We start from the raw sequence: 27,158 nt of genomic DNA on the forward strand, positions 1-27,158 counted from the left end.
GACGACGTTGAATACACCATTGAGTTTATGTGATTTTTTAAGTTGTTAACCCATCACCAAATTTTTATTATATATGTATTTTGTAGTATATAAATATATATGTATAAGCATTTTTATATACGTTGTTATACGCAGACGTTTTACATGTATGTATGTAAGCATGAAGGAAAATGAAGCCAAAGCAGCATTGGAGAAGAGAAAAATATAGTAACAGTTCAGAGAAAAATTTAAAAGTGAATATCTACATTATAAATTCTCGAAATTTTGTTTAATTTAATTAAGATTAATAATAATAAATATAGATGTATTTCACACTCCACGACGGTTGCCACTTTTGGTTCATTTGGACCAAAAATGGTCCCTTCCAACCCCATTTGGTCCGTTGGTCCATTTTTTTTTCCAATTTTGGTCCTTTTTAGGCAGTAGCCACGATTTTGGTACTTTTATTCCTTTTTCAGAGGTTAAAATTCACAACTCACAAAATTTGAATTGAAAACTAAGTAAAATAATGGAGATAATTGGTTTTATGTTTGGTAACATTTTAAAATTTTTTTACAAAGAAGTCCTATGTAAAAATTGCAGGAGTATTGTGGTGTTAAGGCACGCCGAATACTTCAAAAGCAAGTAGCTTGGAATAGGAAATATTTTAACTGTAAGTAAGGCAGGAATACTTATTGAAAGCGGTAATTTTATAAATGAATAACGAATCGCGATTGCACAAATTTACTTTTATATTCAGATTTTTAAGCAAATGTAAAAAAGATTTGATTTCGAAAAAAGTGTTTTGTGTTTTATTCTCGTAGGTACAGAACCCAATAAACTTCAATAACAACGCTGTTAATTAATTTCTAGTACCTACTTAAATGCGATCAGTAGTGAAATTCACTAACTTATAACGATGCCATTTGTCAAGATTTTAATTAACGATTTTGTCGCTTGTCTTATCGATTGTACTATTCAGTAACTTAGTTTTAACGACTCGAAATAAATGACATTTAGATTTCGTTTTAATAGTAGAAAGGTGACAGCACAGCTTAACGAAATCTAAATAATGCGAAAAGCACAAAAGGAATGGCAAAAATAAATAAATTCCGTATACTAACTGCTTTTAGAAGTCATTATTGTGCAAGTTTTTACATATTTTAACAAAAGGTAAGTAAATGCGGTATTAATTTCTTTTTTTTTCTCTGTTGATATGACAGTTATTGTTGTTGTACCCCTTAATTGACCATCAAGTTGAGAAATAATATGACGAGCCAAGTTTGGGGTTAGTCGTTACGGCTTTCGAAACTCCGTTGCATTCAAGTGTAATGGGCTATCTACTTCTCTAAGAAGGTGTCTGTCCACTGGCGATGGACTTAGTAATTCTTCATCTTGTGATAAAACGTAAAACGTAAAACGGAAGTACTCAAATGCCATTTGATTTATAAGGCAGCTTTTCGTGTCTGAAAGTATTTAATTAAAGTTTTGATTTTCCTTTTTAACTAAAATTGCCAGAAATTTAAGTTCGTGATTTTTAACGCAACCAATTTACTTGCCGTTTATCTAACAACACAGCTGAGCGTCGATAAACAAATATCGACACAAAATAGTTACTGAATAATGAAATCGTTATAGTTATCGATTCGCAAATAAAAAGATGGCAAATGTGGTTAAAAAAGTTAGTGAATTCCACTACAGGTTCCGTTATTACACAGTTGAAACTTTTAAGACGTTTGATTTTTAATCTGAAGCCTGGGGCTAGATTCAGTAAATGTGAGTTTTTCAAAAATCACACTTACTAAATGTAGGCTTTGGTATGAAATTTCAACGTTCAGGGGAAAATTAAGCATCATTTATGATTTACTGAGTTTGCTCATAGTTCGGCTACACCGAAACGCAAATTTTTGAGCCTTTTCTTACTAAAACCTAACTGCGCTATACATTTTATTTCTTTCCAATTAACAACATAATTCTGGAACTAAGAGCTTTGTCAGCAAAACTACGTTCAAAACGTATAGTTAGTGAAAGCATAGACTAATTCTAGTTTAAACGGCAGAGTAAGTTTACTTCTAACTGTAGCTTAAACTAGCTTGAAAATACCTCGAGTATCTATCATTTATACTTTTGATTGCAGAGGCCAGCCTATGGCGATTTTACAAGAAACAATGTGAAAGAACCGAACACTAGAGTAATAATTATGAATTTTTTTATTCCAACAGAGGAAATTTAAAATTTTTGTATTCCACCTGAGGAATGCAATAAGGAATAATTATTCTGGAATAACAAAAAGATGTAATGACTAAATAAATGTATCCATTATTTAAAAAAAAAAAAAAAGAGAAGGCAAAAATTGTTACTCCATGAATGGAAATGCATAGGTTACACACAAGAAAAAAAAAAGTAAACCTCTAATCTATGAGAAACGAGAGACCAAATAACGCGCTAAAACCTCTGGGGGCCAGTTTTGGCTCGAATCGTGTTTTAGGATCACGTATCGAAAAACAATTTCTTCGAAACGATAAGTATGAATACTTAAAACTATCATTAAAAGTGATAAAAAAGTAGTCACTTGTTCATATATGTATCTCTTTAATCCGATTCGCCACATCAGAGCTTTTGTGATTTAAGAAATTGATTTCGTTGGTGGATCATATAACACGATTTCGGCCCTGGTTAATATCGCAGAAAAGGTTCTGTCTAGCATATTGCGACCTTAACAGCGCGACGTCATACATGGGGCCAAGTCGTAACATCCGTGCTCGTTTCGACTTATCACTTGTTTTTATAACCGATTCGAAGATTGTATATCTGTTATGAATTTAAAATTTGTTCAAACGTACTTTTGATCCTAAAAAGAGCAATTCATACAAAATAAACCGAGATATGTTTGCTATCGTATGTTATTAACTTATACGACTGACATATCACGTAATTTTCTTTTGTATCGCATTCGATCCGTGATCGTATGTTCCAACACGGCCGCTCTGGTAATCTACATACAGTCAACCAAAACTTTGCGGTAATCTGAATCTTGCAAAAGTCCACTATAAGAGAATCGAGTTTAGGTTCCTTGCAAAGCTTATTATTTCCCCTTAAGAAAAATACATACATATTTGCTAAACTATAATCGGTTATTTTCAGTTAAGCATTGTTATATTTTTTTTTTTATTGTTAATGGCATTATAAAGTGTTGTTAATCACAAGAGAATGTATTTGTATGCAATACAAATGTAGTATGTACGAAGCTTAGTACGAAAAACACCAATCACCAAACAATTTGAAAGAGCCAATTTTGCATGACTATGGCACCATAAAAGCAGCATTTTTTTTTTTTTTTGTTAATACAACACACTTACGGAGCTATAGCCATTACGTATTGATGGTGGCAAAGTCGAAGTTTTCAATCCATATCCTGGTCTTGGTGGCGATCGGTAGGAATGTATCGCTATATATTTTAAATACGTATTTAATTGTATTTATATAAAAGCAAAATTTAAATAATACATACATACATACATATGTATGAAGCACTTATTTATAAAATTTTAGAAAATTTAAAAATTAAAATTTGATTTAATAATCAAATATGAAAAATTTAGTTTTACGAGTTCTGATCGATAGTGGAGAGAAAAAAATAAAAAATAAAATGGTTATTTCTGGAAGAGATTTACGACAAAATCACCTTTTTCTGGGAGTTGCACCAGAACACATTTTTTCAGGATATTGATCAGTAAGCAAACAAGTAATTTGGTCGTTTTTCGTAGTTAGCCTTCAAAGCATAGATATTGGTTTCCAAAGTTTGAAATTACTTATTCTAATCTTTTTTTCTTCATATATTGAGTTAAAAAAAAGAGTATTTGAATCGATTTTTTTTGTTGTTTTCGAGCCTATATATGTACATTAAACTGGGTCGATTTGTATGGACGAAAGTTAACCGATATCGCGCCATAGATTTTTCGATAGGATTTAGGCTCAGGAAAAAAGTTCCACTACGCATACCCAAAAAAATAATTTTCGAGCCTGCGAAATTTCATTTTTTTTTTACTTTTTTGACTTTGATTTTTAAGGTTTTTTTCATGACCTACTAAAAAAATTTTCATATGTATACCCTGTCCGACCCAAAAAAGTCTGCTAAAAACGTTGGCGATAAAAGTTTTTGAAAACAAAAAAAAAAATAATAAAAAATATTTTTTTTTTCAAAAAACTTTTATCGACAACGTTTTTAGGGGACATTTTTGGGTCGGACAGGCTATACATGAAAATTTTACAATCAAATGAAAATTTTTTTAGTAGGTCATGAAAAAAACCTTAAAAATCAAAGTCGGCAAAAAGTAAAAAAAAAAAAATGAGATTTCGCAGGCTCGAAAATTAGTTTTTTTGGGTATGCGTAGTGGAACTTTTTCCTGAGCCCAAGTCCTATCGAAAAATCGATGGCGCGATATCTGTTAACTTTCGTCCATACAAATCGACCCACCCTAATGTGCATACTTACTTAATTGGCGCTTAATTGTTTAAACGGTTATGGTCGTCCAACAATGCGCGCCAGTCGATTCTTCGTTAGGTTAACTGGCGCCGATTGGTGACACCAAGGGAATTTAAATCGTTTTCCACCTGGTCCTTCCAGCGCAGTGAGGGCCGCCCTTTCCTCTGCTTCCATACGCGAGTTTCAATAAAAATACTTTCTTATCCGGAGCATCATCTTTCATTCGCATAACATGGCCTAGCCAGCGTAGCCGCTGTGTTTTAATTCGCTGGAGTATCTTGATGTCTGCGTAAAGCTCCTACAGCTCATCATTAAATATTCTTCATAGCTCACCGTCGCCAACGTGTACAGGTTCGTAAACTTTTCGTAGAACTTTTCTTTCGAACACTCCCTAATTTGATGTTGTCATGATATATGCTTATGCACCATATATCAGGACAGGTGCGATAAATATCTTGTAGAGTGTGATTTTCGTCGGCGTAAATGCGCTGACTCTTTGCTTGATGTCAGCAGGTACTTCGTCCTCATTCACTATCAAACCAATATTTTCAGCTTTCTTTTCCAGTTTAGAGTAAGCAGAACTTAGGGGGCGGGTTTTCAGGTCGATAATATCAATGTTATCAGCATACGCTAGTAATTGCACATAGCGGCATATAAGCAGCGCGTTTTCGTGCTGCCGAATGCGGCTTTAAAATAGATAAAGAGGTGATCTGTGTCAATTCTTTTGTAGCAAGTTTTTCCCAAGATTTGCCGTATAGTCGATGATAGATTACCAGGCTTGAAGCCGTCCTGATAAGGGCCAATCAGCCGATTCACGGTGTGCTTAAATTTTTCGCACAATACACTTGATAGGATTTTATATGCGATATTAAGAAAGCTCATTCTGCGATAGTTGACGCAATTTGCGGGATCCCCCCGTGGACTGAACAAAGAACACTTAGATTCCAATCGTCAGGCATGCACTCGTCCTACCATATTTTGCAAAGAATTTGATGCATACGCCTTACCAACTCCTCGTCGCCGAATTTGAATAGCTCCGCTGACAATCCATCAGCGTCCGCGGCCTTGTTGTTTTTTCAAACTGGTTATTGCCATTTTGACTTCGTCATATTACATAACATCACATTAATTTCATCATTATCGATTGCATAATCGTGTTCATCATCCCTGAGCGATACATCGTGGTCTCGTTTTCTCCATTTAGGAGAGCAGAGAAGTGCTCCCTGCATAACCTTAGTACTCTGTGAACGTCGGTTACAAGATCTTTTTGTTCCTGTAAAGGCGCCTAGCTTTCTTTTTCAACTTGCGGTAGCGTCGACACATATAACAGGTATGTATATTAGACTGGGTCGATTTATTAACCGATATGGCGCCATCGATTTTTCGATAGGATTTGGGCTCAGGAAAAAAAGTTCCACTACGCATACCCAAAAAAAAATTTTTCGAGCCTCCGAAATTTCATTTTAAAGTTTTTTCATGACCTACTAAAAAAATATTCATTTGATTGTAAAATTTTCATGTATACCCTGTCCGACCCAAAAATGTCCGCTAAAAACGTTGGCGATAACAGTTTTTTGAAAAAATATTTTTTTTAAACTGTTATCGACAACGTTTTTAGTGGACATTTTTGGGTCGGACAGGGTATACATATGAAAATTTTTTTAAGTAGATCATAAAAAACCTTAAAAATCAATGTCGAAAAAAAGTCAAAAAAATTAAATTTCGCAGGCTCGAAAATTATTTTTTTGGGTAAGCGTAGTGGAACTTTTTTTCCTAAGCCCAAATCCTATCGAAAAATCGATGGCGCGATATCGGCTAACTTTCGTCCATACAAATCGACCCACCCTAATGTATATAAGGCGTAAAACGGCAAATACATATTCGAACAAATTAAAAGCTCTAAGTTACGAAGCTACACAAAAAGTTGGCGGATCCAATTTCCTATGCTCTTAGATTCATTGAATCCCTTTTTGATGACAGAATTATCTGACCGGATCGTATTTTGGTGCTAACCTCGAAAATTTGAAACAATCAACCGCGTTTAAGTGTTTTTTGAAGTTTGAGCCGACCGAGACCCGTTAGGCCTGTTGAGATAGTAGATTTGGATTCAGCGAATCTAAAGGCATGGGTATACATGTGTGCCATCATCAAACCCGCAACTATTTTGTGAACTTTTCAAAATTTATCAGTTTTAATAATTGCGAAGATCTTTGAAGATTTTGAACCATGATTTAATCTTCGAAGGAAAAAAACGTATTCAGTTTAAATAAGAAAATATGGCGTGGTCTCTATATTTTTACTTCTTCAAATATAATAAATTATTACACTATATTAGAAAGAATACGTTTTCAAGTTTCGAAGGCCAATCTATGTTTGAGAAGCCAACTTCGAAAAAAAAGGTGAATTCGCTTTTTGCTTAGAGTTCAGTCTCTTAAAAAATTGGTTTGGTCCAATACAAAGAAAATGGGTTTATCGTATAGTATTATGCATTTTCATCCTTTCCCGTTATAATCGATTTTCAACAATAACAGATTTTACGATGTAGGAAAACAATTATAGTTAATCAGCCCTATTCTGCATTTCGACTTGGATTGGAATTTTTTCGATTTGGCAGTTTTGGTATTCTCTTTCGATCCAACTTCGAATCGTTCGATTTTGTGTATTCTGCATTTCGATCATAGTTCCGTTTTTCTAAGTTGCAAATTTGTTGGCGGAAAAATATTTTCTTTTTATTTTTTTTTATTGATTTATAACAGAATTTTAACAAAAATGTAAGTAAAACTTGTTAAGAAACGTAAAAGGCTTGATGATGACTGTTTTTTATATGTTTCCAAGTCAAAAACAACGTCGATGTCGAAGTCATTGGACGTATTTGCCCCGCAAAAGCATCTAACACATACTTGAAAGCATCCTTATTAAGTCGACATTTTTTTTTTGAACCTAAATAAGAAAATAAGTCATTAAACTTTACCACTTTTAAGTTCAATTATATTCGTGCAGGAATCCGTTTTAACAAAACTTGGTGGCCACGGCAGGGAATTGGCCAAAAGAACGACAAAAAAACACATACAATTATGAAAGAACTTCACTCAAAAAAATATAACACTGCGGCAATATATTCTATTGTTTTTTTTTTTGTACAAAATGGAATGGATATTAAGATATAAACGTTTTTCAGTGTTTTTTTTACAAATTTTCTTTAAATTATTTTGTTCCAATGTTCACACCTTCCGTACAAACAGCTCATTTCGAAAGATCATTTGCTCTTCCTCTTCTCGTTACGATTCCGTCGTAATGCAGAATAGGGGTGAATATTTAAAATAACTGAATCCTCGCTCATGATATTTCCTAAACATGTTTTAAATAAGTTGAACATTATTTCGAAGCAATTTTTACGGTATTGTAAATCCCGCGCTTTCTTTAATTTTTTTCTACGTAGGGAATATACAGCTAATACTTAGCTAGTCTGTAAAATTAACTTCTTCAGAGATATACCTACATGCCGTTAAGTGTTTATTGACAATATTTTTCTATATAAAATATATAAGCAGTAATTTCTCTACATTTATTTGACCCTTACCGTTGTAGCTAGGCGCATTACCAAGCGATTTGCCTAACGATCCTCTATAACTCGTTGATCGATCAAACAGTTCATCTTCGTAAAAAGGTTTTTGATGATCCAAGTTGCGTGATGGTGATGCTCCAATTGGTGATTCGTATCTGATTTGAATTGGAGAAAAATATGTTAATTATAATATATAAAACAAAGCTAATTTATTTATGTATATATGTATATACCCAGTAGTAATCTTAAGTATTGTAACGAATTTAGGGAAACTCCGCTTATTTCACACCTTCTACTAACGTTCGTATCGCTAAACTGTTGAATTAATAACTCCAATATTCAATGATGCTAAATGGTCTTTATTAAAGTACTTCACAATAACACTTATACTTCGCAACCAATAGCGTGCTTAAATCAAACTAACTAGCCCTCAACTGGTGCTGCTTTTACACTCTTCGGTTTCCTTGTTTGCATATTTCTAGGCGTTTCTTCTTCTAGAATTTACTACTTGTTTACAGCTATAAACTCACCAGCTATAAACTACAGATGCACGTTTATAGCTTCTCATATGCGCGTGCATATGTGAGTGATCTTCCACCGATGATCGCCTACTTTTGTGAGTATCTCAGATATATGCATGTGTTTGTGCATATCTCTCCGCTTCTTGTATGTACATATGTCTAGACATAATGATTGATTTGTTTATGTAGATACAAGTGACTGCTTAGTATCGGCTTAGAGATGATAGTATACCTTAGTGTTGCTAATATTCGTCACAGTATTAATAAATTTTTAAAAGTATTATCTTATTTGACAAATCTTTTCGCTTTCCCCTTTGATTAACGTAAGAAACGTATGAGCCGAACGAAAATTATAGAGAATATGATTGCTAGACAGAATCGTCAAGACTCGGCTGGACTATCTAGAGAGAAGACAAAAGCAATCGGTCGCCTTTAAGCTTTGCTCTTGCTCAGCCCTTGAAATAAGAAAAGAGTCGAGCATAGGAAAAAATCGCTTAATATTGAAATTCGCATAGTTCTGAATGAGTTGAGTTGTTTTATAATACTGTAAAAAATTTTGGGAAACTCCTGATAATTATGCACCTTTTGTTAACGTTCGAATCGCTGAACTGTCGAATAAATAACTTCAATATTCAGTATGACAAAATGGTCTTTATTAGGCCTACTTTGGGAGTAGTACTACACAATTCCAATACTCGCGCATTTCGCTAAAGCGTGTTAAAATCAAACTGATTGATTATGGCTTCCACCGAGCCGCTTTTATACTCTCAGTTGGCCTCGTTTACCTACTTCTCCTAAGGTCTAGACTTTTAACGAAGATGCCTTCTGGAACAGTTGTATCTCATATTTTATTATTTAGCTATATGCGTGTGTATGTGTGAGTAACAACTTCTGCTCTTAGCTGATGACAACGTGATGTGTGATTGTTTCTCTTTCTTCAGGCTGCTGGTTATGTGCATGCTTGCTATGTGTTCATGTACATAAGTGTGACTGCTTGCTTTATTGTTGTTGTGCATTTGTTTAATAGCAGCATAGTGATGTATAGAACTGCTAATATTCGTCGCTATACTAAAATTTCATTGAAATATGAAAAGCGTCAAACATAGAAAACTTCGAATAATTTTGAATAAATTGAGTTGTTTTTTAAAATGAGACTTTCTTTGCGCCGACACTTCAATGTGCGACCTCCTTAACCAAATAATTAGGCTGTAATACCCTATGTGCTAGAACTACTGGGTATACTCGAAAGTGCTTCTCAACATACCTCAATTTAAGTATAGGTTCTTTGGCTGCCGATGGTGTACGTGATGCATTTCTCGGATCTAAGTTTTGTTGTTTCCATTTCCTATATTTAGCATGTTCTTTTAAATCTTTAGCAATTGCTGAACCAATGCCCGAATTCAATTTCTCCAACTCTTCAGCCTCACGTTGCAGGCGCCTATAGATGAACATGCAAAAAAAAAATGAGGTTAGTTTTTACATAAAATGTATATATGTATGTAAATATTATATTAATGTTGCTTTTTTTTAGTATTTACGTTTCAATGCCACCATTTTTCATATTATCAACTTCATCATCATCATCCGATGTAGCCACACCTCTATAAGTATCACTGTAACGACGTCTACGTTCCGGATCCGTATAAGGATACGGCGGTGCTGGGAAATCATCCCTCTCAATTTTCGGTTTCTCTCCCGGTAGTGGTTTCTTAGCAGCTGCATAATGTGACAGTTCTATAGGTTCTTCGTTGTTCATGGCAGGACTCTTGGGACGCGGTGTTTCCGAACGTATTGCATCTACCAAAACTTTCATAGCGCTGCGGCTCCGCGAATGAGGACGCGATGGTGGACGGCTACCAGCCGTTGAACCCCCAGTGCTGGTGGCATACGATGGCGGCCGGTGAAAATGTGGTGACAAAGGCATCTTATCATATGGATCAATTGGTTTGCGTAAGTAGTGTGGAGCGTCGGTCAAGTAGCTGTATGTATAAATACGTGAAATATCTTCACCGCTTGGACGGCCATATTCACGTAAAATTAGACCGGGGCTAACGGTACGGTAGTGCTGGAAAATTTTGGAAAATTAAATATATAAATTGTATTCTGTTTATTTCGACTGTAGCAGAGTTGGACCGTTATAACTTCTTTAGCAATTCTAATTATGTTGCAATTATTTATTTTAGTTGGCAGACATTTTTCACAGGTGTTGTCAAGAGAATCTGGCAACGTCACTTTTTTCTGAGTAATGGATCAAACCAATTTTATGGAGAGAAAAATGAAATGCCCACGTTTTTCGAACTTAGCCTACAAAACATAGATATTAGCTTTTGAAGTTCGAAATTGGACTTATCGTAGCTTATTTTCAAAATTGAAAAAAAAATAAATAAATAAATAAAATAAACCTCCGAGGACATCTAGGCAGGTCTTCGCTTCTGATTTGCGTCCTGCTCCTTTTAATCTCCGAACGGCGGCTGCAAGTCAGAGGCTTTTTATGGCAGAAATATAATTTTCTTAATTTTTGTTGTTGCTTTGCCCAGGACTTGAACCCAGGACCTTCGTTGTGGTAGGCGGCCGCGGGAATTATATTTTCAACTAATGTGGACCGAAAGCGGCCAACCTTCTTTTGTTCAGTGCCGGACAGTGGCACAACAGGTGCTGCACGCTTTCCTCCTTCTCAATACATCTCCAGCTGCGGCAATAATCGTGCGATATGACGCCCATCCTAGCGGCGTGAGTACCTATCAAGCAGTGACCGGTAAGAACCCTTATCAGGGTCGAAAGTCCTGATTTATTCAGGGTCAAGAGAGTGTTAGTGCGACCTTTATCATAGGATGGCCCCACCAACTTTGGTGTCTCGCATGTAGGAAGCGCTGACCAGAGCATATTCGCCCTACCTATAGTGTTCGTGCTCACACGGACCTTAAAAGAGGCCATTGGTATACCTACTGAGTCACTTTCAGGAAGGATGTGGGCGGTCGTACCTTTCCTGTCCAGCTCTTCAGCTACACAATTGCCTTCAATATCCCTGTCACCAGGTACCAATACAAGGCTAATCCTGAATTGCTGGGCCATCTCATTAAGAGATCTGCGGCATTCAGTGATCGACTTTGTGTTGTCGACACATGAGTTCAAGGCCTTTAGCGCGGCCTGACTGTCCGAGAAAATTATCCCCCTTCTCCCGTCTTTAGGCACAAGTGGCAGCTGATTTACAGCACCGCGTATTGCTAAGACTTCCGCTTGATAGACGCTACAATGGTCAGGAAGCCGGAAGGAGATATCCAATCCCAGGTCCGGTGAAAAGATACCACCCCCACTTTCCCGTCGAGCTTGGATCCATTAGTAAATATGTTGATGGCACCACGAACAGCATGCTGCATGCTCGCCCATTCTTGCCGTGTGGGAATGCGCACTGTGTAATACTTAGTGAAAATGTTGCAGGGAGTGCAATAATCAGTGAAAACTGGTATTGAAACTGGGGCTTCAGTGCTCAAGATATTAGAGTGGCCACCACCTCCGTTCCTCCAGCCACCAGTTACTCTAATCCGTAGGGTCGCGATAACGGCTGATTCTTTAGCCACCAAATCAAGTGGTGACATGTGTAGGATAGTGTTGATTTCATCCGTGGGAGTGGAAACAAGAGCGCGTATAGTAATTGAAACCACGTTTTTATTTTATAACAAAACTTTAAATTATATTTTTTAAAACGCCTAAAAGTATGCGTCAAATTTTTTTTTAAATTTTTCACCATAATGAAAATTTTTGAAAATTGAAAAATCAATATTGAAACTTAAAATATTGATAATACATTTAAAAATTACAAAGTTCAAAGTAACTAAAATACAAAACTAAATAAAAATAATAAGAAACCTACACGCCGCTAATACAGAGCTCCCAACTCCTCTAGACTTTTTGTAAGCGTTTGAGGTTCATGGCCTTTGTGAGCGCCGTTCACCAGACCAGAACTCCATACAAAAGAATTGGGCGCACACAATGGTTGTATAGATCCAATGTACTACTTTTGGAGAGAAACCCCACGAGACTCCAATTGCCCTTTTGCAAGAAAACAACACATTTGTTGATTTATTTACCCTGTCAATATTGTCTCTCCAGAGTAGTTTCCTATTCAGAATGACTCCTAGGTACTTCACCTTATCGCTGAAAACTAGGTTTACGCCGTCAACCTTGGGAGGTATGAGATTCAGCGTTTTGTACCTTCTTGTGAAGAGGACAAACTCAGTTTTATCCGGATTTACCCCGAGCCCTGAGCTTTTTGCCCAGTTGCAAATGGTTGATAAAGCTGTATCTATTAGATTGCAGAGCCCTGCATAACAACACAAATATCATCATCAGCAATCACCTTAGGACCACTCCGATCCATGAGTTGTACTAGCTGGCTGACCGTCACCACCCAAAGCAATGGATAGAGACCACCTCCTTGCAGGGCGCCCCTATTTACCATCCTCTGGACCGTATGGCCACCAAGCTCCGTGCAAATCTTTCTTCGAGTAAGAAGTTTGTGTATAAACTCAACTAGACATGTGTCTATGCTCAGATTCGTTAAAGCCCAGGTAAATGCCTTTGGAGTAACATTATTAAAGGCCCCTGTTATATCCAAGGAAGTCACCAGTGTATATTCTTTGAGGTCGATAGACCTTTCAATGACAGATACCAGGGAGTGCAGAGCAGAGCTCACTATAGCTCCATCGAGTCATTTCATTCTTAACTGAGTGGCTGCCGCACAACATATCCTAACCTTAGGACAATCAAACCGTGGGCACTTCACATACATTTAGTTCTACCGGTGAAGCAATGATTGAAATTGGAAAAAATATTTACTTTTAAACTAATTCATCTTCTGCGAACTAAATAATGATTGATTCTTAAAATTCTTGAACGATATAACTGTAATCTAATTACAATACCCAACTCTTTTAATTTTTTGTATATTTATATACATATGTATATAGTTTCTTTTCTTATTAATTAAGCAATTACTTATATAATTTATTAACTACATTATTGCTCTTAAATTTTGGAAAGTGAATTGAGTGTGTGTGTATGTGTGGTGTATGACTTTTATGTATCGAAAGCGGAAATTTAATAAAATACAAAATTAAAAAATTGTGTTTAAGTTTTATTAAAAGGAAAAACAAGTCCAAATTAAATATTAAAATATAAATTTATGTACAAAAATAAAATATAAGAAAAATAATATAAACTTAAGGAAAAAAACAAACCTTGCGGCTAGAGGAATAAAGTGAACCATTAAAACTCGGCGTTCTGGAGCGCATGTACTGAAAACAACAAAAAACCATTGCAAACTCAAATTGTAAAAAATAAAGTACAAAACAATAAATACTGGAGCAACATTAAATAAAAAATTAGTAAATATAATACAACAAATAAATTAGGAGACTGTCTTCGACTGTGCCGAAGGCTTCAATACCGTTCATGACGGTGAAAAACGGTGTGAGTACCAAGAAATCGTGAACTTCAAAGTGATGACATACAGGTATGCGTCTGCAAACTTATTTGTTTCCAGGAATTGATTCCAAGGATTGAATTTTATCCACAACGGAGGTAACTTTAACAGACACAAATAATTCCAGGTCTTTTGAGAAGATCGTATTGACAATAACCTATATGCTTTTATGATTGGCTTTTTATCGATAATGAATAATTATTGTCGACTTATCGATTTGTAGTCGGCTTGTGATTGCCCAATCAACGGTTTTTTATTGGTTTCTTATCGGCTTGTAATAGAAGGGTTACACATTTGTCGTCGATTTTATATTAAAATTATACGAGCCGGACCCGCACACATCTTGCGCAACCAATATAAAAGTATCTTATCAAATATCAACAGAAATCAGTTGTTCTATCAATCAATTAAAACTTACAGTTGCGCTGCCATCTGGCGTATGATAGCAACTGCCGGTAATGCAGTGCAAATATTCACAATAGTGCCATAGTATAATTAGATTTCTTTGTGTGCTCACAATCGTTTATTTTTTACAAATTTTTTTAATAAAATATAGCTGAACAAAAGCACTACGACTAAAATTGCCAAAAGCTCGCTAATAGCCCGAATCTCCATCTTTACAGCCAAAACTTTATTTATAGATTTGGATTCCAAATAAGAGCGAAAAAGGGACCCGTACATAAAAACAGCAATTAGAAATAATATATATGATAGGTATCTGTCTCATAAAAAGTGTCGTATCAAATCGATAACATGCCGATCACAAACTTGCAGCACTTTCATAAAATTCGATAACTTTTCGGTAGAAAATCGATACATTTTTGATAAAGGAATCGATAACTTTCCATAACAAGCCGACAACAAATTGGTAGTACTCCGATAAAAATCTTTATGTTTCCTAAAACAAACTGATATAATTTTAATAATATATCGATAACTTTTCTGTGTGTTATCGATAACTTTTTGATAACAAATTATCTTATGACTATGCTTCACCAACAGCTTATGCTTGCAAGGTAGGCACCATTTCAAGTACCGTAAATGTTGAACTGGCCGGCCCTGGAGGACCTCACATAGTCTGGATGAAACCATAGCCTGAATGAGTCCATACTGTTACTGTTGGCAAATACTAAAAGTTTTCTAGGGCCTATACCGCTTGCTGCTTCTAGAAGTGATAGCTGGATCACACTTAATAACTGGAATCAAAGGCGAACAAAGCCTAATTCGAAAACATGTGACGCCAGAAGGCAGTGTCCACGATAACTAGTTCATTCGCTTTTTCATTGACATCTATTCCTATATATCCATGCATCCAATATAGATCTATTCTTCGCGCTATCTCGATTCTTTCCAGGGATTGCTTACACTCTTATCACACATTTAGATGTTGTGCTATGCGAGACTATTGCCTTAAGTGCTGCTTGACTGTCGATATAAAAGTTCATGCCGCTGCAGTTTAAGCTATTTTCTTCCAGTGTTTCTACTGGTTTGGCTACGGCTACTATTCGAAAACTTTACGATTTCGGATTCATGTAAATATACATTTTTGTTTGATGTTTTTATTATCTCCTCGCTGTTCGAAGGCCCAGGCAAAAAATCATCAATATTCGTAGCTTTTGAAATTCGGCTTAAAATTCGCACATGGAACAACTAAACACTCTCCTGAATTAAAAAATATGTCTTAGTACCTCTAAATCGCGGGCGCCCTGAGAAATCCCGGGCCTGGGGGGCCCCCATTCCCCCCTCCCTCTCGTAGGGCCTGCGGACAGGCATGACTAAAACAACTTAAATCCTGCTAATTTTTTTAAAGTAATTTTTCGCTATTTTTATTTTATTTTTTATTTTCATGAATGGTATACAAATCGAAAAGGGAAAGTTGAGAAGATCTGCGTTGGAGGATAATCGGAAGAGGGTGATTTGCCGGGTTTGGTGTTTTGTTATCCAACGTATGGTGCTCGCCAGGGACATGCGCACAACTGATTCGTCAGCAGCGTAACGACTCATTATATACTTTTAATTTTTAAAATTCCATTTAATAATTTTTTAGCAGTTTTGGGAAGGCTTGGGTGGCTTTTCGCAATTCGACGGTCGATACTCGTCGGTTCGATACTTCAATTCGATATGAACGCCCGTCGAGATCATTTTGGTTTGCGTATCTTAACGAGAGCAAATTAACCTTCATGTTTCAAAAGGTGTAAAGCAGGTGTTTTGGAGCTACCAAAATAGATTATATTTTGAAACTTTTTTCTAAACGTCTAAATAAAAAGCCTTACCTAAATTTGTGGGGTCACAAGTCATAACAGCCTAGGTCTAAAATCACACTCGGAAAGGTATAAACACTTCAAATCTCGAATACAAAAGTCAAATATACAGAAATATCATTCCATCAGTAGTACAATTGTGGACCGTTAGATTTTTTTGAAGTCTAAAACTGTTGGTGTTCATTTAAAAGGTATAATTTGCTTTCAAAAATAAATTTTGCGAAACATCTTAACTCGTTGTTGTTGTTGTTGTTGTTGTAGCGATAAGGTTGCTCCCCGAAGGCTTTGGGGAGTGTTATCGATGTGATGGTCCTTTGCCGGATACAGATCCGGTACGCTCCGGTACCACAGCACCATTAAGGTACTAGCCCGACCATCTCGGGAACGATTTATGTGGCCACATTAAACCTTCAGGCCATCCCCTCCCTCCCCACCCCAAGTTCCATGAGGAGCTTGGGGTCGCCAGAGCCTCGTCTGTTAGTGAAACAGGATTCGCCGCGGATAGGTGAGGTTGACAATTGGGTTTGGAGAAGCTATATATTGCGCTGGCAACCTGAAGGGTTGCGCTACACACCCCTTGAATCTGGTATTTTAGTCGCCTCTTACGACAGGCATACCTACCGCGGGTATATTCTGACCCCTTTACCCGCTGGGGGACCCAGCGACATAGGCGATTATGACTTGCGACCACAGAAATAATCATTAAAGCAATATAATACACGAGCCGGACCCGTGCGCATCTTACGCAACCAATATAAAAGTCTCTTATCAAATATCAACAGAAATCAGCTGTTCTATTAACTTACAGCGTGCGCTGCTATCTAGCGTATAATAGCAACTACCGGCAATCAATTAAACTTGCGCTGTCATCTAGCGTACAATAGCAACTGCCGGTAATGCAGTGCAAATATTCACAATAGTGCCACAGTACAAATAGATTTCTATGTGTGCTCACAATCGTTTATTTTTAACAAATTATTGTAATAAAATATAGCTAAACAAAAGCACTACGACCAAAATTGCCCAAAGCTCTCTAATAGCCCGAATCTCCATCTTTACAACCAAAACTTAATTTATAGATTTGGATTCCAAATAAGAGCGAAAAGGGACCCATACATAAAAACAGCAATTAGAAATAATATATATGATAGTTTTAGTTGACGAATAGGCAATGTGACAGCTAATTTGTTGCCGAATAGTCTCTGTCCAACGCTCGACACAAAGCGTTGTTGCTGTTGTTGTTGTTATAGCGTCGATATTTTGTGTTGGGGAAAGCAAAAACGATAATTTCATACACGTTCTTGCTTGATATCGAATTACGGAAAGCCACCCTTGGTAAAATTTAAAGGAAAGAGGTTTGACGTGGTGCAGCATATACAGGTGCATAGTGCAAAAATTATTTTGGTGCAGATCATCATCAACATGCTTGTTTGGCGCATACTCACAAATTTACCATTTATGCTTAATTTATTTACAATAATTAACACAACGCTTTGTTAGCTCATAGCATAATATATATGTAAATTCACAAATCACATCGAACCATTCTTACTTACCATTTCGCTAAGCGCACTCGAGCTAATACGATCACATTCTGTATCCGTAAAGGCACCATTACCCACCGGTGGACCGCCACCATTTAAAATTATACCCGACTCAGATGGTCCGGGACCACAACGTGGATGCCATATGGCGCTGCCTTGCAAATACATTTCTTCACCATCACCAAATGGATCACCACACTTGGTGCAACGCGCACAAGTTGGATGGAAATGATGATTATCACCAGCTTGCAGCACTTTGCCACTAATAAAACGATTACAATAAGCACATTTCACACCGAATGACTTTTGGTAGCACTTTTCACAATACGGCACACCATCTTTGCCCATATATTCCCCATTTAAGACGGCATTGCATGCTTTACAACGAAAACACCAAACGTGCCACTGACGATCTAATGCAACTAGCGCTTGTCCTTCTTTCAACATTTCACCACAGCCTGCACAATCATTTGGATCATAATCTTCCTTAAAATGCGCCTTATCCGATACAACACCACTTGTCATCTGTTGATGTGCTGTGGCGCGTGTTGGACTTTCGGCCTTTGGAACTGGCGAAACCGTGCCTTCTTTGCGCGACACATCGACGACGGTGTTTGGTTGTCGATTGGGCGATGAAGTAGCTGCTGCTGGAATGCAATTCTCACATAGTACTTCTTTGCCAGTATTTGTCACCTGTGAATAAGAAAATACACACTTTAGAGAGGTTAAAAAAACACAAATACAAAACAAAACTGCAATCATGTTCCTAATTAAAACAAGTAAGGACGGAATTCATACCTTGTAAATATGCTATATACGTAAGCATTCCTGGAAATTTGAAGCCTACAGCTGTTAAGATGGGGCAGTAATTACGAAAAACTTCTTATCTGAACAATCCGTTATGGGGGATATATGTTATATATACGACCGATCTCATCCATTTTTTCAGCCAACAATATGTGCAATATAAGAAAGGATATGCTGAAGTTTGACGCTTCAATCTGATAAATTGAGGAAGATATAAAAAAAATCTTCTTTTCTGAAAAATCGGTTGTATGGGGGATATATGCTATAGTGGTCCGATCCGGCTGGTTCCGACAAATGTCTAATCGGACACCTAAATACACCCGCTCACCAAATTGTATCAAGATATCTCAAAAATTGTGGGACTAGTTTGCATACAAACAGACAGACGGACATGGCTAAATCAACTCAGCTCTTCATCCTGATCATTTCGGTATACATATTGGTGGGTCTATCTATTTTCGTTTAAGGACTTACAGTTTTGAGATTCGTGACGAAGTTAATATACCATTTCGTTTTAATGAAAGGTATAAAAAGGAAGGAAAATTTTCAACTTGCCTATTTATATATATATAGATTGATAAGAAAGATAGTGGTTTAAGTATTTAAAATGTTTGGATCCATTTTTTTTATATTTGTATAGCCGAACTATCTCGGGAACGGCTCAACCGATTTAAATAAAATTTGGCACAGAGATAATGTATCATCTTCTACGACTTTCTACCTAGGTGTTGCCACTCAGAATGTTTCACAAAGTTGCCACCTATTCGAAATTAAAAAAAATTGCATGAGATATGCCGATATGGGTATCAAGCGAAAGGTATTTCACTCCGCATTACTAGGTGTATTTTTTTTCAAGCGAGCTTGAAGAAAACGCTTCAACTAGCTAAACAGTTTCATTATGCCAAAACCATACAGATGGTGGAGGTTTATCAGCTAATTGTTACTTTTTTCGCTGCTATGACATTTCTACTTCTAGCGCAGTATGTTTTTGACACTCAACCAAAGAATTACAAAAACAAAATACATGAAATGCGTGTGTTTGTTTGTATGTATGTCACCCCGCCGCCACGCTGTTATTTTGTAATTTTTGTTTATCTGCACATTCGTATGTTCATTTCATTCGCTCGTTCACAATAGTGCCCTATTTTTGGATATGCAACACTATACAACACTATCAATCAGGTCCACAATTACCTAACCGGTTTCAACTGAAAGCGCTTAGTCAACTCAACTCGATTACTTTTTATTGTTGCTTTCCATGCAATTCGGTAAGCTAACTAGTGTTTTAATTGTACTAGTTAGCAACGAAATACAGCTAATATAGGGACATTTTTGAGTAGAGTTGCCATTTAGGGTTGGGGTAGTTAGACGAAATAGTACTCTACTTACTCATATTCTATTAAAGCTTTAAAGCATGGTTCAACTATATACAGGTTGGCTCATCTGTAAAGCAACAAAATATGTCTGTTCAAATTGTCAAAATCTGTGTATTGGTGTTGGTGCGAATAGTATGGAATGGAAACATAAAACTTAGCAGTTTTTGTATGTGTAAGTAAAATGTTGCCAATGTGTTGGTTTCATTTTGAGTTTGTCATCTCCTTTTGACAATCCCTTCGACCATGCAATGACATAAATAAAATCAGCTGATGAGATGAGCCAACCTGTACGTAATTGAACCATGCTTTAAAGGAGAACATTAAAGTTAAAAATCTCCGTAAAACAATCTTACACATGACTCGACTTAGTTTTCTTAATTTCACACACGCTAATAAAATTGAAATGCAATATCAAGGCACCGTGGCAAATTCTAGCAAAATATATTTAAATATTACATATTTTTGGCAAATGTAAAATGAATAATTGCAATTTCTCACATATTACAATTAGAAAGATTTCTCACCATTGCAAAAAGATATCTCACCATGGTAATTTGCTACCGTTGACCACTAGAGGCATATGTTCAATTTGAAAACGACATCTACCCATTTAACTACTTACCAACAGATGGCGCTTAGGGAAGTAAGTTGACATCTAATTAAACTAACTGATAGTTGTCATTCGTGAAGTTTACAAGTTTTTGGAATGTAATAAAATTGTGAGACTTTCATAGTGTATAACTAAAAAAATTTTTGAATTTAATAATTCGGCGCATGAAGATACTCGACCTAAATAATTTAGTTCTCGATTTCACTCACTATCATAACAATATCTTATACTATAGGCTGGAATTACCCATTTAAAATTTTTCATTCCAGTTCAATTTGCGGTTAGTGTTTGATATGTCTATTTTTAAGGAAATCAAATATTGGTAAGTGAAAATATATATGTACATATAAAAAAGTAGAGTTTGATTAATGATGACATGTAGAACAAAGAATGTTATGCGGCATACTTGAAGATTGCCGAGCAAAGCTCGGTCGCCCAAGTACTTTTTAATTTAATATCACAGCAAATGAGACATAAATGATGAAAAATTGAGGCAACTCTACATTTATTTTTTTTAGAAACCAGTAAAATCTCGGAAGAAATATTTCATTAATCAAAATTACAATAAAATAAAATAAATTACTTAATCGATAAATAGCACATCCCTAATTGAGAGCACTTAAAGTAAATGTAATGTCTTTGAAATACTTATGATAAAAACACCTACAAGGTATCACCCTTTCTGACATTATTGCACACATATGTACATATTTGGGTTTTTACTCAAACAAAAACATTGATTGTTTCATTATACCCAGCTGTATTTGTACACAGGGTATTATAACTTTGATTGGATAACGGTTGGTTGTACAGGTATAAAGGAATCGAGATAGATATAGACTTCCATATATCAAAATCATCAGTATCGAAAAAAAATTTAATTGAGCCATGTCCGTCCCTCCGTCCGTCTGTCCGTTAACACGATAACTTGAGTAAATTTTGAGGTATCTTCACCAAATTTGGTACCCGAGCGTATCTGGACCCAGAACGTATTGAAAATGAGCGATATCGGATGATAACCACGCCCACTTTTTATATATACATATAACATTTTGGAAAACACAAAAAAAAAATGATTATTTAGTAAATGATACACCTAGAATGTTGAAATTTGACGTGTGGACTGATATTGAGACTCTTGATAAAAATTTGGAAATCTTTTTTTAAATGGGCGTGGCACCGCCCACTTGTGATAAAATCAATTTTACAAATATTAATCATAAATCAAAAATTGTTAAACCTATCGCAATCGGCAGAGAGGTTGCCCTTACTATAATGAATGCTGTGAAGAAAAATTAACGAAATCGGTTAAGGAACACGCCCACTTTTATATCAAAGATTTTTAAAAGGGTCGTGGACGAATAAAATAAGCTATATCTTTGCAGAAAAGAGCTTTATATCAATGGTATTTCATTTCCCAAGTGGATTTATAACAATAAATAGGAAAAACTACAAATTTTAAAAAATTTGCATGGCACCGCTCCTTTTATGACTAAGCAATTTTCTGTTTCGGGAGCCATAACTCGAAGAAAAATTAGTTCAGAATAGAACCATATGTATCTGTATTATTGCGCAGCCTTGGAACACTATTAAGCACACAAACAAACAACAACAGCATTTCAAGTGTACAGATGGGTATGTAATGTTCGGTTTCACCCGAACTTAGACTTCCTTACTTGTTGGATTTGGTTTTGTTTGGAGATTGATGAGAAACGAGAACGGTTATAGCTTGTAAGTGTTTTAATCATGGAAATACTAATAACTAACTCACCTTGCTGCCAGATTTAAATGGTTGGCTACATTTGGAACACGTGAAACACTTTTGGTGATACGTCTTTCCCATTGTGGATACAACTTCACCCTCAACATATTGTTGGCAAGCAGCACATTTTGTACCATAGAGATGTTGATAATCGGGAATGCAGTAGTAAGCACCATCTTTGGTAAAGAATCCTCCTGTGGCGAGCGACTTTTTGCATTGACAACATTGAAAGCACGCTTTGTGAAAATGCTTATCGGCTACACGTAACACCTCACCCGTACACTTTTTATCGCATTTTGCACAATAAATTTTTTGCTTTCCTAGAGAATGAAAAAAGATAGAAGAAAAAAAAAAAGAGGTGAGCGAGCGTAAAAATTTTAATTTAGCAAACATATGATAATACAATTATTTTCACTTAGATGGTTATTCTAATTTGTTTTAAGAATGGGGTACAACAAGAAACCCGCAAGGAAAGATAAATTGGAAATTGCACTACAAAAATCTTCCGAACGTATAAGACCAGACGATCTTCATGTACATCTTGAAAGTGACTTAAATATTCACTTAGAGTTCCAAATACTTTTTTCAGTAATTAGGTTCAACAAAAAGTAACTTTTAAATTCAATTATTTACTAAATAATTTAAAACTAAATAAATTTCTTTGCTGTAGACTAAAAGATTTCTATAATTTTTATAGCAACTTGTAGTGGTAACGAGCGTCTTATCTAATTTTATTTGTATACTACAAAAATTCAGTTGGCATATCATTAATTTCGTTTTGATGAAGTCGTATTCATGTATCACAAATATCAATTGTAACGAATTTTGGGAATTCCTGTTTATTTTGCACCTTCTGCTATCGTTCGAATCTCTGAACTGTCGAATAAATAACTCCAATATTCGGTATGGCAAAATGGTCTTTATTAAGACTACTTTGGGAGTAGTACAATTACAATACCCGCGTACTTCGCTAAAAGCGTGTTAAAATCAAACTGATTTCCGATTCCTCAGCTTGCGCTGCTTTTATACTCTTGGTTATCTCGTTCGCCCATTTCTGCTAAGGTCTAGATGTTTCACGAACATGCCTTCTAGAAAAGTTGTATATCATGCTTGGCTATTTAGCTATATACATGTATATTTGTAGTTGATGTTTTTCTTCCGGCTATATGCGTATGTATGTGTGAGTAACCTCTCCATCTGCTGGTTGTGAGCATGGAATATTCCTCGCTGCGTTGTACATAAGTGTGGTTGCTTGCTTTAATGTGTACATGCACTTAAGTGTGGCTGCTTTCTGTTTTGTTGTTGCCTTCGGCTGCGATTAACAAAAATAACCTTTGGTGGGTCCAACACCGGTTTGGGGATCAACATTAAATGCGCGCAGAACATCTTTCTGCATTAGTGTGTGTGTGTGTACAACAAATCTGGCAAAATGCAACAACCACATGAATATTTGAACCTATCTTTCCTTATATCTTTTGGTAGCAATAAAATTTTAAATTTTCGCGTTCGGATTTTAAAAACGGAAGTCGAAGCGCGTCTTTTGATACCACATTTGATAAAAATTAGGTGGTGCATCGTCTTGTAAAATGTTACCGAAAGTTTTTCCAAGGATTTTACTGTATATTTTAGCCGAGTGATAGAGCGCTAGGACTGCAAGAATGAGGATAAGAGTTCACATCCCGCTTCAACACATGAAAAAGTTTCAGATTATTATTTAGTGACGTATTTATTGAGTAAAAGTCTTTCTCACAAATATTTTATATGGATAGCACTTCAATGAAACAGGACTATAAAATTCCATTCAAAGTTTTGTGGATTATCTAGCAATAGGCTTCCTCCACTTCGGTATTCGAATAGTCGCTTCGATTAATTCGACTATTCGAACAACTAGGCGATTTCTTCCATATGTCAGCGAACATATATATATATAACAGCCGTACATTTTATTTTTTTTTCAAATATGGTAACGGAACGCAGTCTTTTCAGTTTTGAAGATAATAAAAAAAATTAATTTTTTGTGCTCTTCTGTTTTTCATAAATTATTGAAAATAATTAAGTTTTGATTGTCAATTGTTACGATGAGAGTAAAATCCGAAACTCCAAGCAAAACTAGCTAAATTTTAAACACTTAGGCAACTCACAAGATCAAGAATTCGCCGTGTGTCCTATGCTTTACTCAAATTTTATATTGGAGACCATGAAAACAAGTAAAATCTTAAAGTTTTACATGATTTCTCACCTTGAAGTGCTTTTTACATACTTCATACGCGACTTATGGAAGCGTAACAATGAAATTTCTCATGTTCATGAGTTTTGATGCAAAAGCGAACATAGTCACAATCGTGAAAGATGCTGCGTTTGTAAATATAAAATAACTTCAGACTTAGCAATATAAAATTATTTCGGCTTGCCCATTCACATAAAAAATTCTCGAAGCACAGTTATCAACATTCCCACTGTTGGAAACACCGTCACTGGCTAATCTCCATGTCTAAATTCACACTTGGTCTTTCCAACCACACAACAAATTTATCAGGCAACGCTGTATGTATGAACGCAATTAGGTAACCCTTTTTTAAATTGCTTAGTCGTTCTACTTCCTTTTCGTACATTCTTTGATCTCTTTGGTTACGGCGTGAAAACGTGCAGTTGGGAAAACCAAATGTGAGTATACTAATACAAAATATTAACTTGTTTAATTAATTCTAATTGTAACACCTTTCCGAAATAAAGTTTTTAAAGTCGTTTACGAACTCATAAATTGGTTGAACCAACAATTCTTTAAAAAATTTGCTGCACTATCTGCCATTACAACATTGAGGTTAGAAAATCTGTTTGCCGAAAAATTATTTAATATGGGACGGACAATAACGGAGACAAGTGCGCCAGTTAAATGTGCCGTATGTCATGAGCCGGAGAATAAAGAAATGGTGCAGTGCGATGTATACGACGAGTGGACGCATTATATCTGCGCAGGAGTCTGTCACGATATTGCTGACAAAGAATGGAGCTCCAAAAAGTGTGCAACGTTACCAAAGGCAAATACATCAAAGCCGTGTACAACAACCGAACATGTAGACAAACAAACCGAAAAGGTAGTTGAAAAGGGTAACAGGGCAAACAAGCAGGGCTCCGTGAAATCGAAGCGCAATATGGAAATCGAATTGGCTCGTTTAGAAGAGAGAAAAAGGGCAGAACTGTCATATTTAGAGCAAAAATACGAAATTATGCGGAGATATGAAAATTCCGAAGAATCGGATGATGACAGCAGTCTGGATGCGCTGAAGGTGCATCGCATAACTCAGTGGGCAGATGTGAACTACATGTATTCGTAGATGCAGGTGAAAATGCTTACGCCGCGGTAGCATACCTAAGGATAGAGACAGGTGATGACATCGAAGTATCGTTGGTGTGCTCCAAATCTAAGGTTGCACCGCTACGCCCTGTATCTCGAATGGAGCTGCTCAATGCGGTGATGGGAGCGAGACTTGGTAACACGGTGATGAAAGCCCTTGACTGCAAAGTCGATGGAGTACACTATTGGACGGATTCAAAAACTGTTCTTTCCTGGTTACGGTCCGATCCTAGGGGATACAAGCAATTCGTTATGTTCCGTGTTGGAGAAGTGCAGGAGACTACCGATATATCACAATGGGGCTATGTGCCATCGAAATTAAACGTCGCAGCCCTAGGAACCAAGCAGACTTCCGTACCAGATTTTTCAAGGGTGGTCAATGGATCTCCGGACCTAATTTCTTGCGTCAGCCGGCTGAGAACTGGACAAACGTCGATCTGAAGCAACAAGATGTCATTCCGCAGGAGCATGAGGAACTACGTTCACAACTAGTTGCCGTCAATATAGTAGAAGACTTACCCCTGATAGATTTTAGCCGTTTTTCAAAATGGGAAACGTTACTCCGAAGTACGGCATATGTCAAACGATTTTCAGGTAAGTTACGTGGTCTCCCCAATGAAGGTGGCCTTAGTACCGACGAGCTGGCCTGGAGCGAAACCTATTTATATCGCCTTGCCCAAGTCCAAGCCTTTCACAAAGAAATAAAAATGTTGCATGGTATCGCCTTGCCCAAGCCCAAGCCTTTCACAAAGAAATAAAAATGTTGCATCAGAATCCAAGATGGTCCCTGCCAAAAACAAGCCCTATTCGTAAGCTATGGCCGTTTTGAGACCAGCAAATGATAGTTAGAATGCGTAGCCGGTTAGAAAGAGCCGAATTTATAAATAATAATACAAAAAACCCAATTTTACTACCAAAAGAACATGCTGTTACAAGATTGATAGTAGATTGGTATCACAGAAAATGGAAGCATTGGAACCATGAGACAGTAATCAATGAGTTATTCCAGAAGTTCTACATACCAGGATTAAGGACTTTATTACGGTCCGTGCGAAAGTGTTGTCAATTCTGCAAGATAAACGCCGCTCGTCCGCACGCACCTGAGATGGCCGACCTACCTGAAGCACGGTTATCACCCTATACACGACCATTTACTTATGTGGGGGTGGACTTTTTCGGACCATTCCTGACTACCATCGGAAGACGTACTGAAAAGCGATATGGCGTGGTGTTCACATGTGTGACGTGCCGCGCGGTGCACATCGAAATGGCATACATCTTGACTACTAGCTCATGCTGCATTGTTCTGCGTAATTTCATCCCTCGTAGAGGAAGTCCGAGGCAATTCTTTAGCGACAACGGAACGAATTTGAAAGCGACAGAAAAAGAGCTGAGTGAATCATTATCGCA

General features: G+C 36.5%; 1 protein-coding gene across 4 annotated transcripts in view; it reads right to left on the reverse strand.

Annotated features, from left to right (window-relative positions):
• The window catches only part of Unc-115a (Uncoordinated 115a), a 125,857-nt gene that overhangs the window by 25,431 nt on the left and 73,268 nt on the right, over window positions 1–27,158 (reverse strand). For 2 of the 4 annotated variants that reach the window (XM_067762494.1, XM_067762496.1), the window contains exons 2-7: window positions 22,403–22,713; window positions 17,851–18,531; window positions 13,789–13,845; window positions 10,090–10,616; window positions 9,816–9,989; window positions 8,046–8,185 (exon numbers count right to left, since the gene is read on the reverse strand). In XM_067762494.1, coding sequence (XP_067618595.1) covers window positions 8,046–8,185; window positions 9,816–9,989; window positions 10,090–10,616; window positions 13,789–13,845; window positions 17,851–18,531; window positions 22,403–22,713 — 1,890 coding nt within the window. Of the gene's footprint in view, window positions 1–3,338; window positions 3,428–8,045; window positions 8,186–9,815; window positions 9,990–10,089; window positions 10,617–13,788; window positions 13,846–17,850; window positions 18,532–22,402; window positions 22,714–27,158 lie in introns of all 4 variants that reach the window. The other 2 variants (XM_067762492.1, XM_067762493.1) reach the window with 2 other exon arrangements.

The sequence above is a fragment of the Eurosta solidaginis genome, chromosome 1 (assembly GCF_040869045.1).
Source record: "Eurosta solidaginis isolate ZX-2024a chromosome 1, ASM4086904v1, whole genome shotgun sequence".
Lineage (NCBI taxonomy): Eukaryota > Metazoa > Arthropoda > Insecta > Diptera > Tephritidae > Eurosta > Eurosta solidaginis.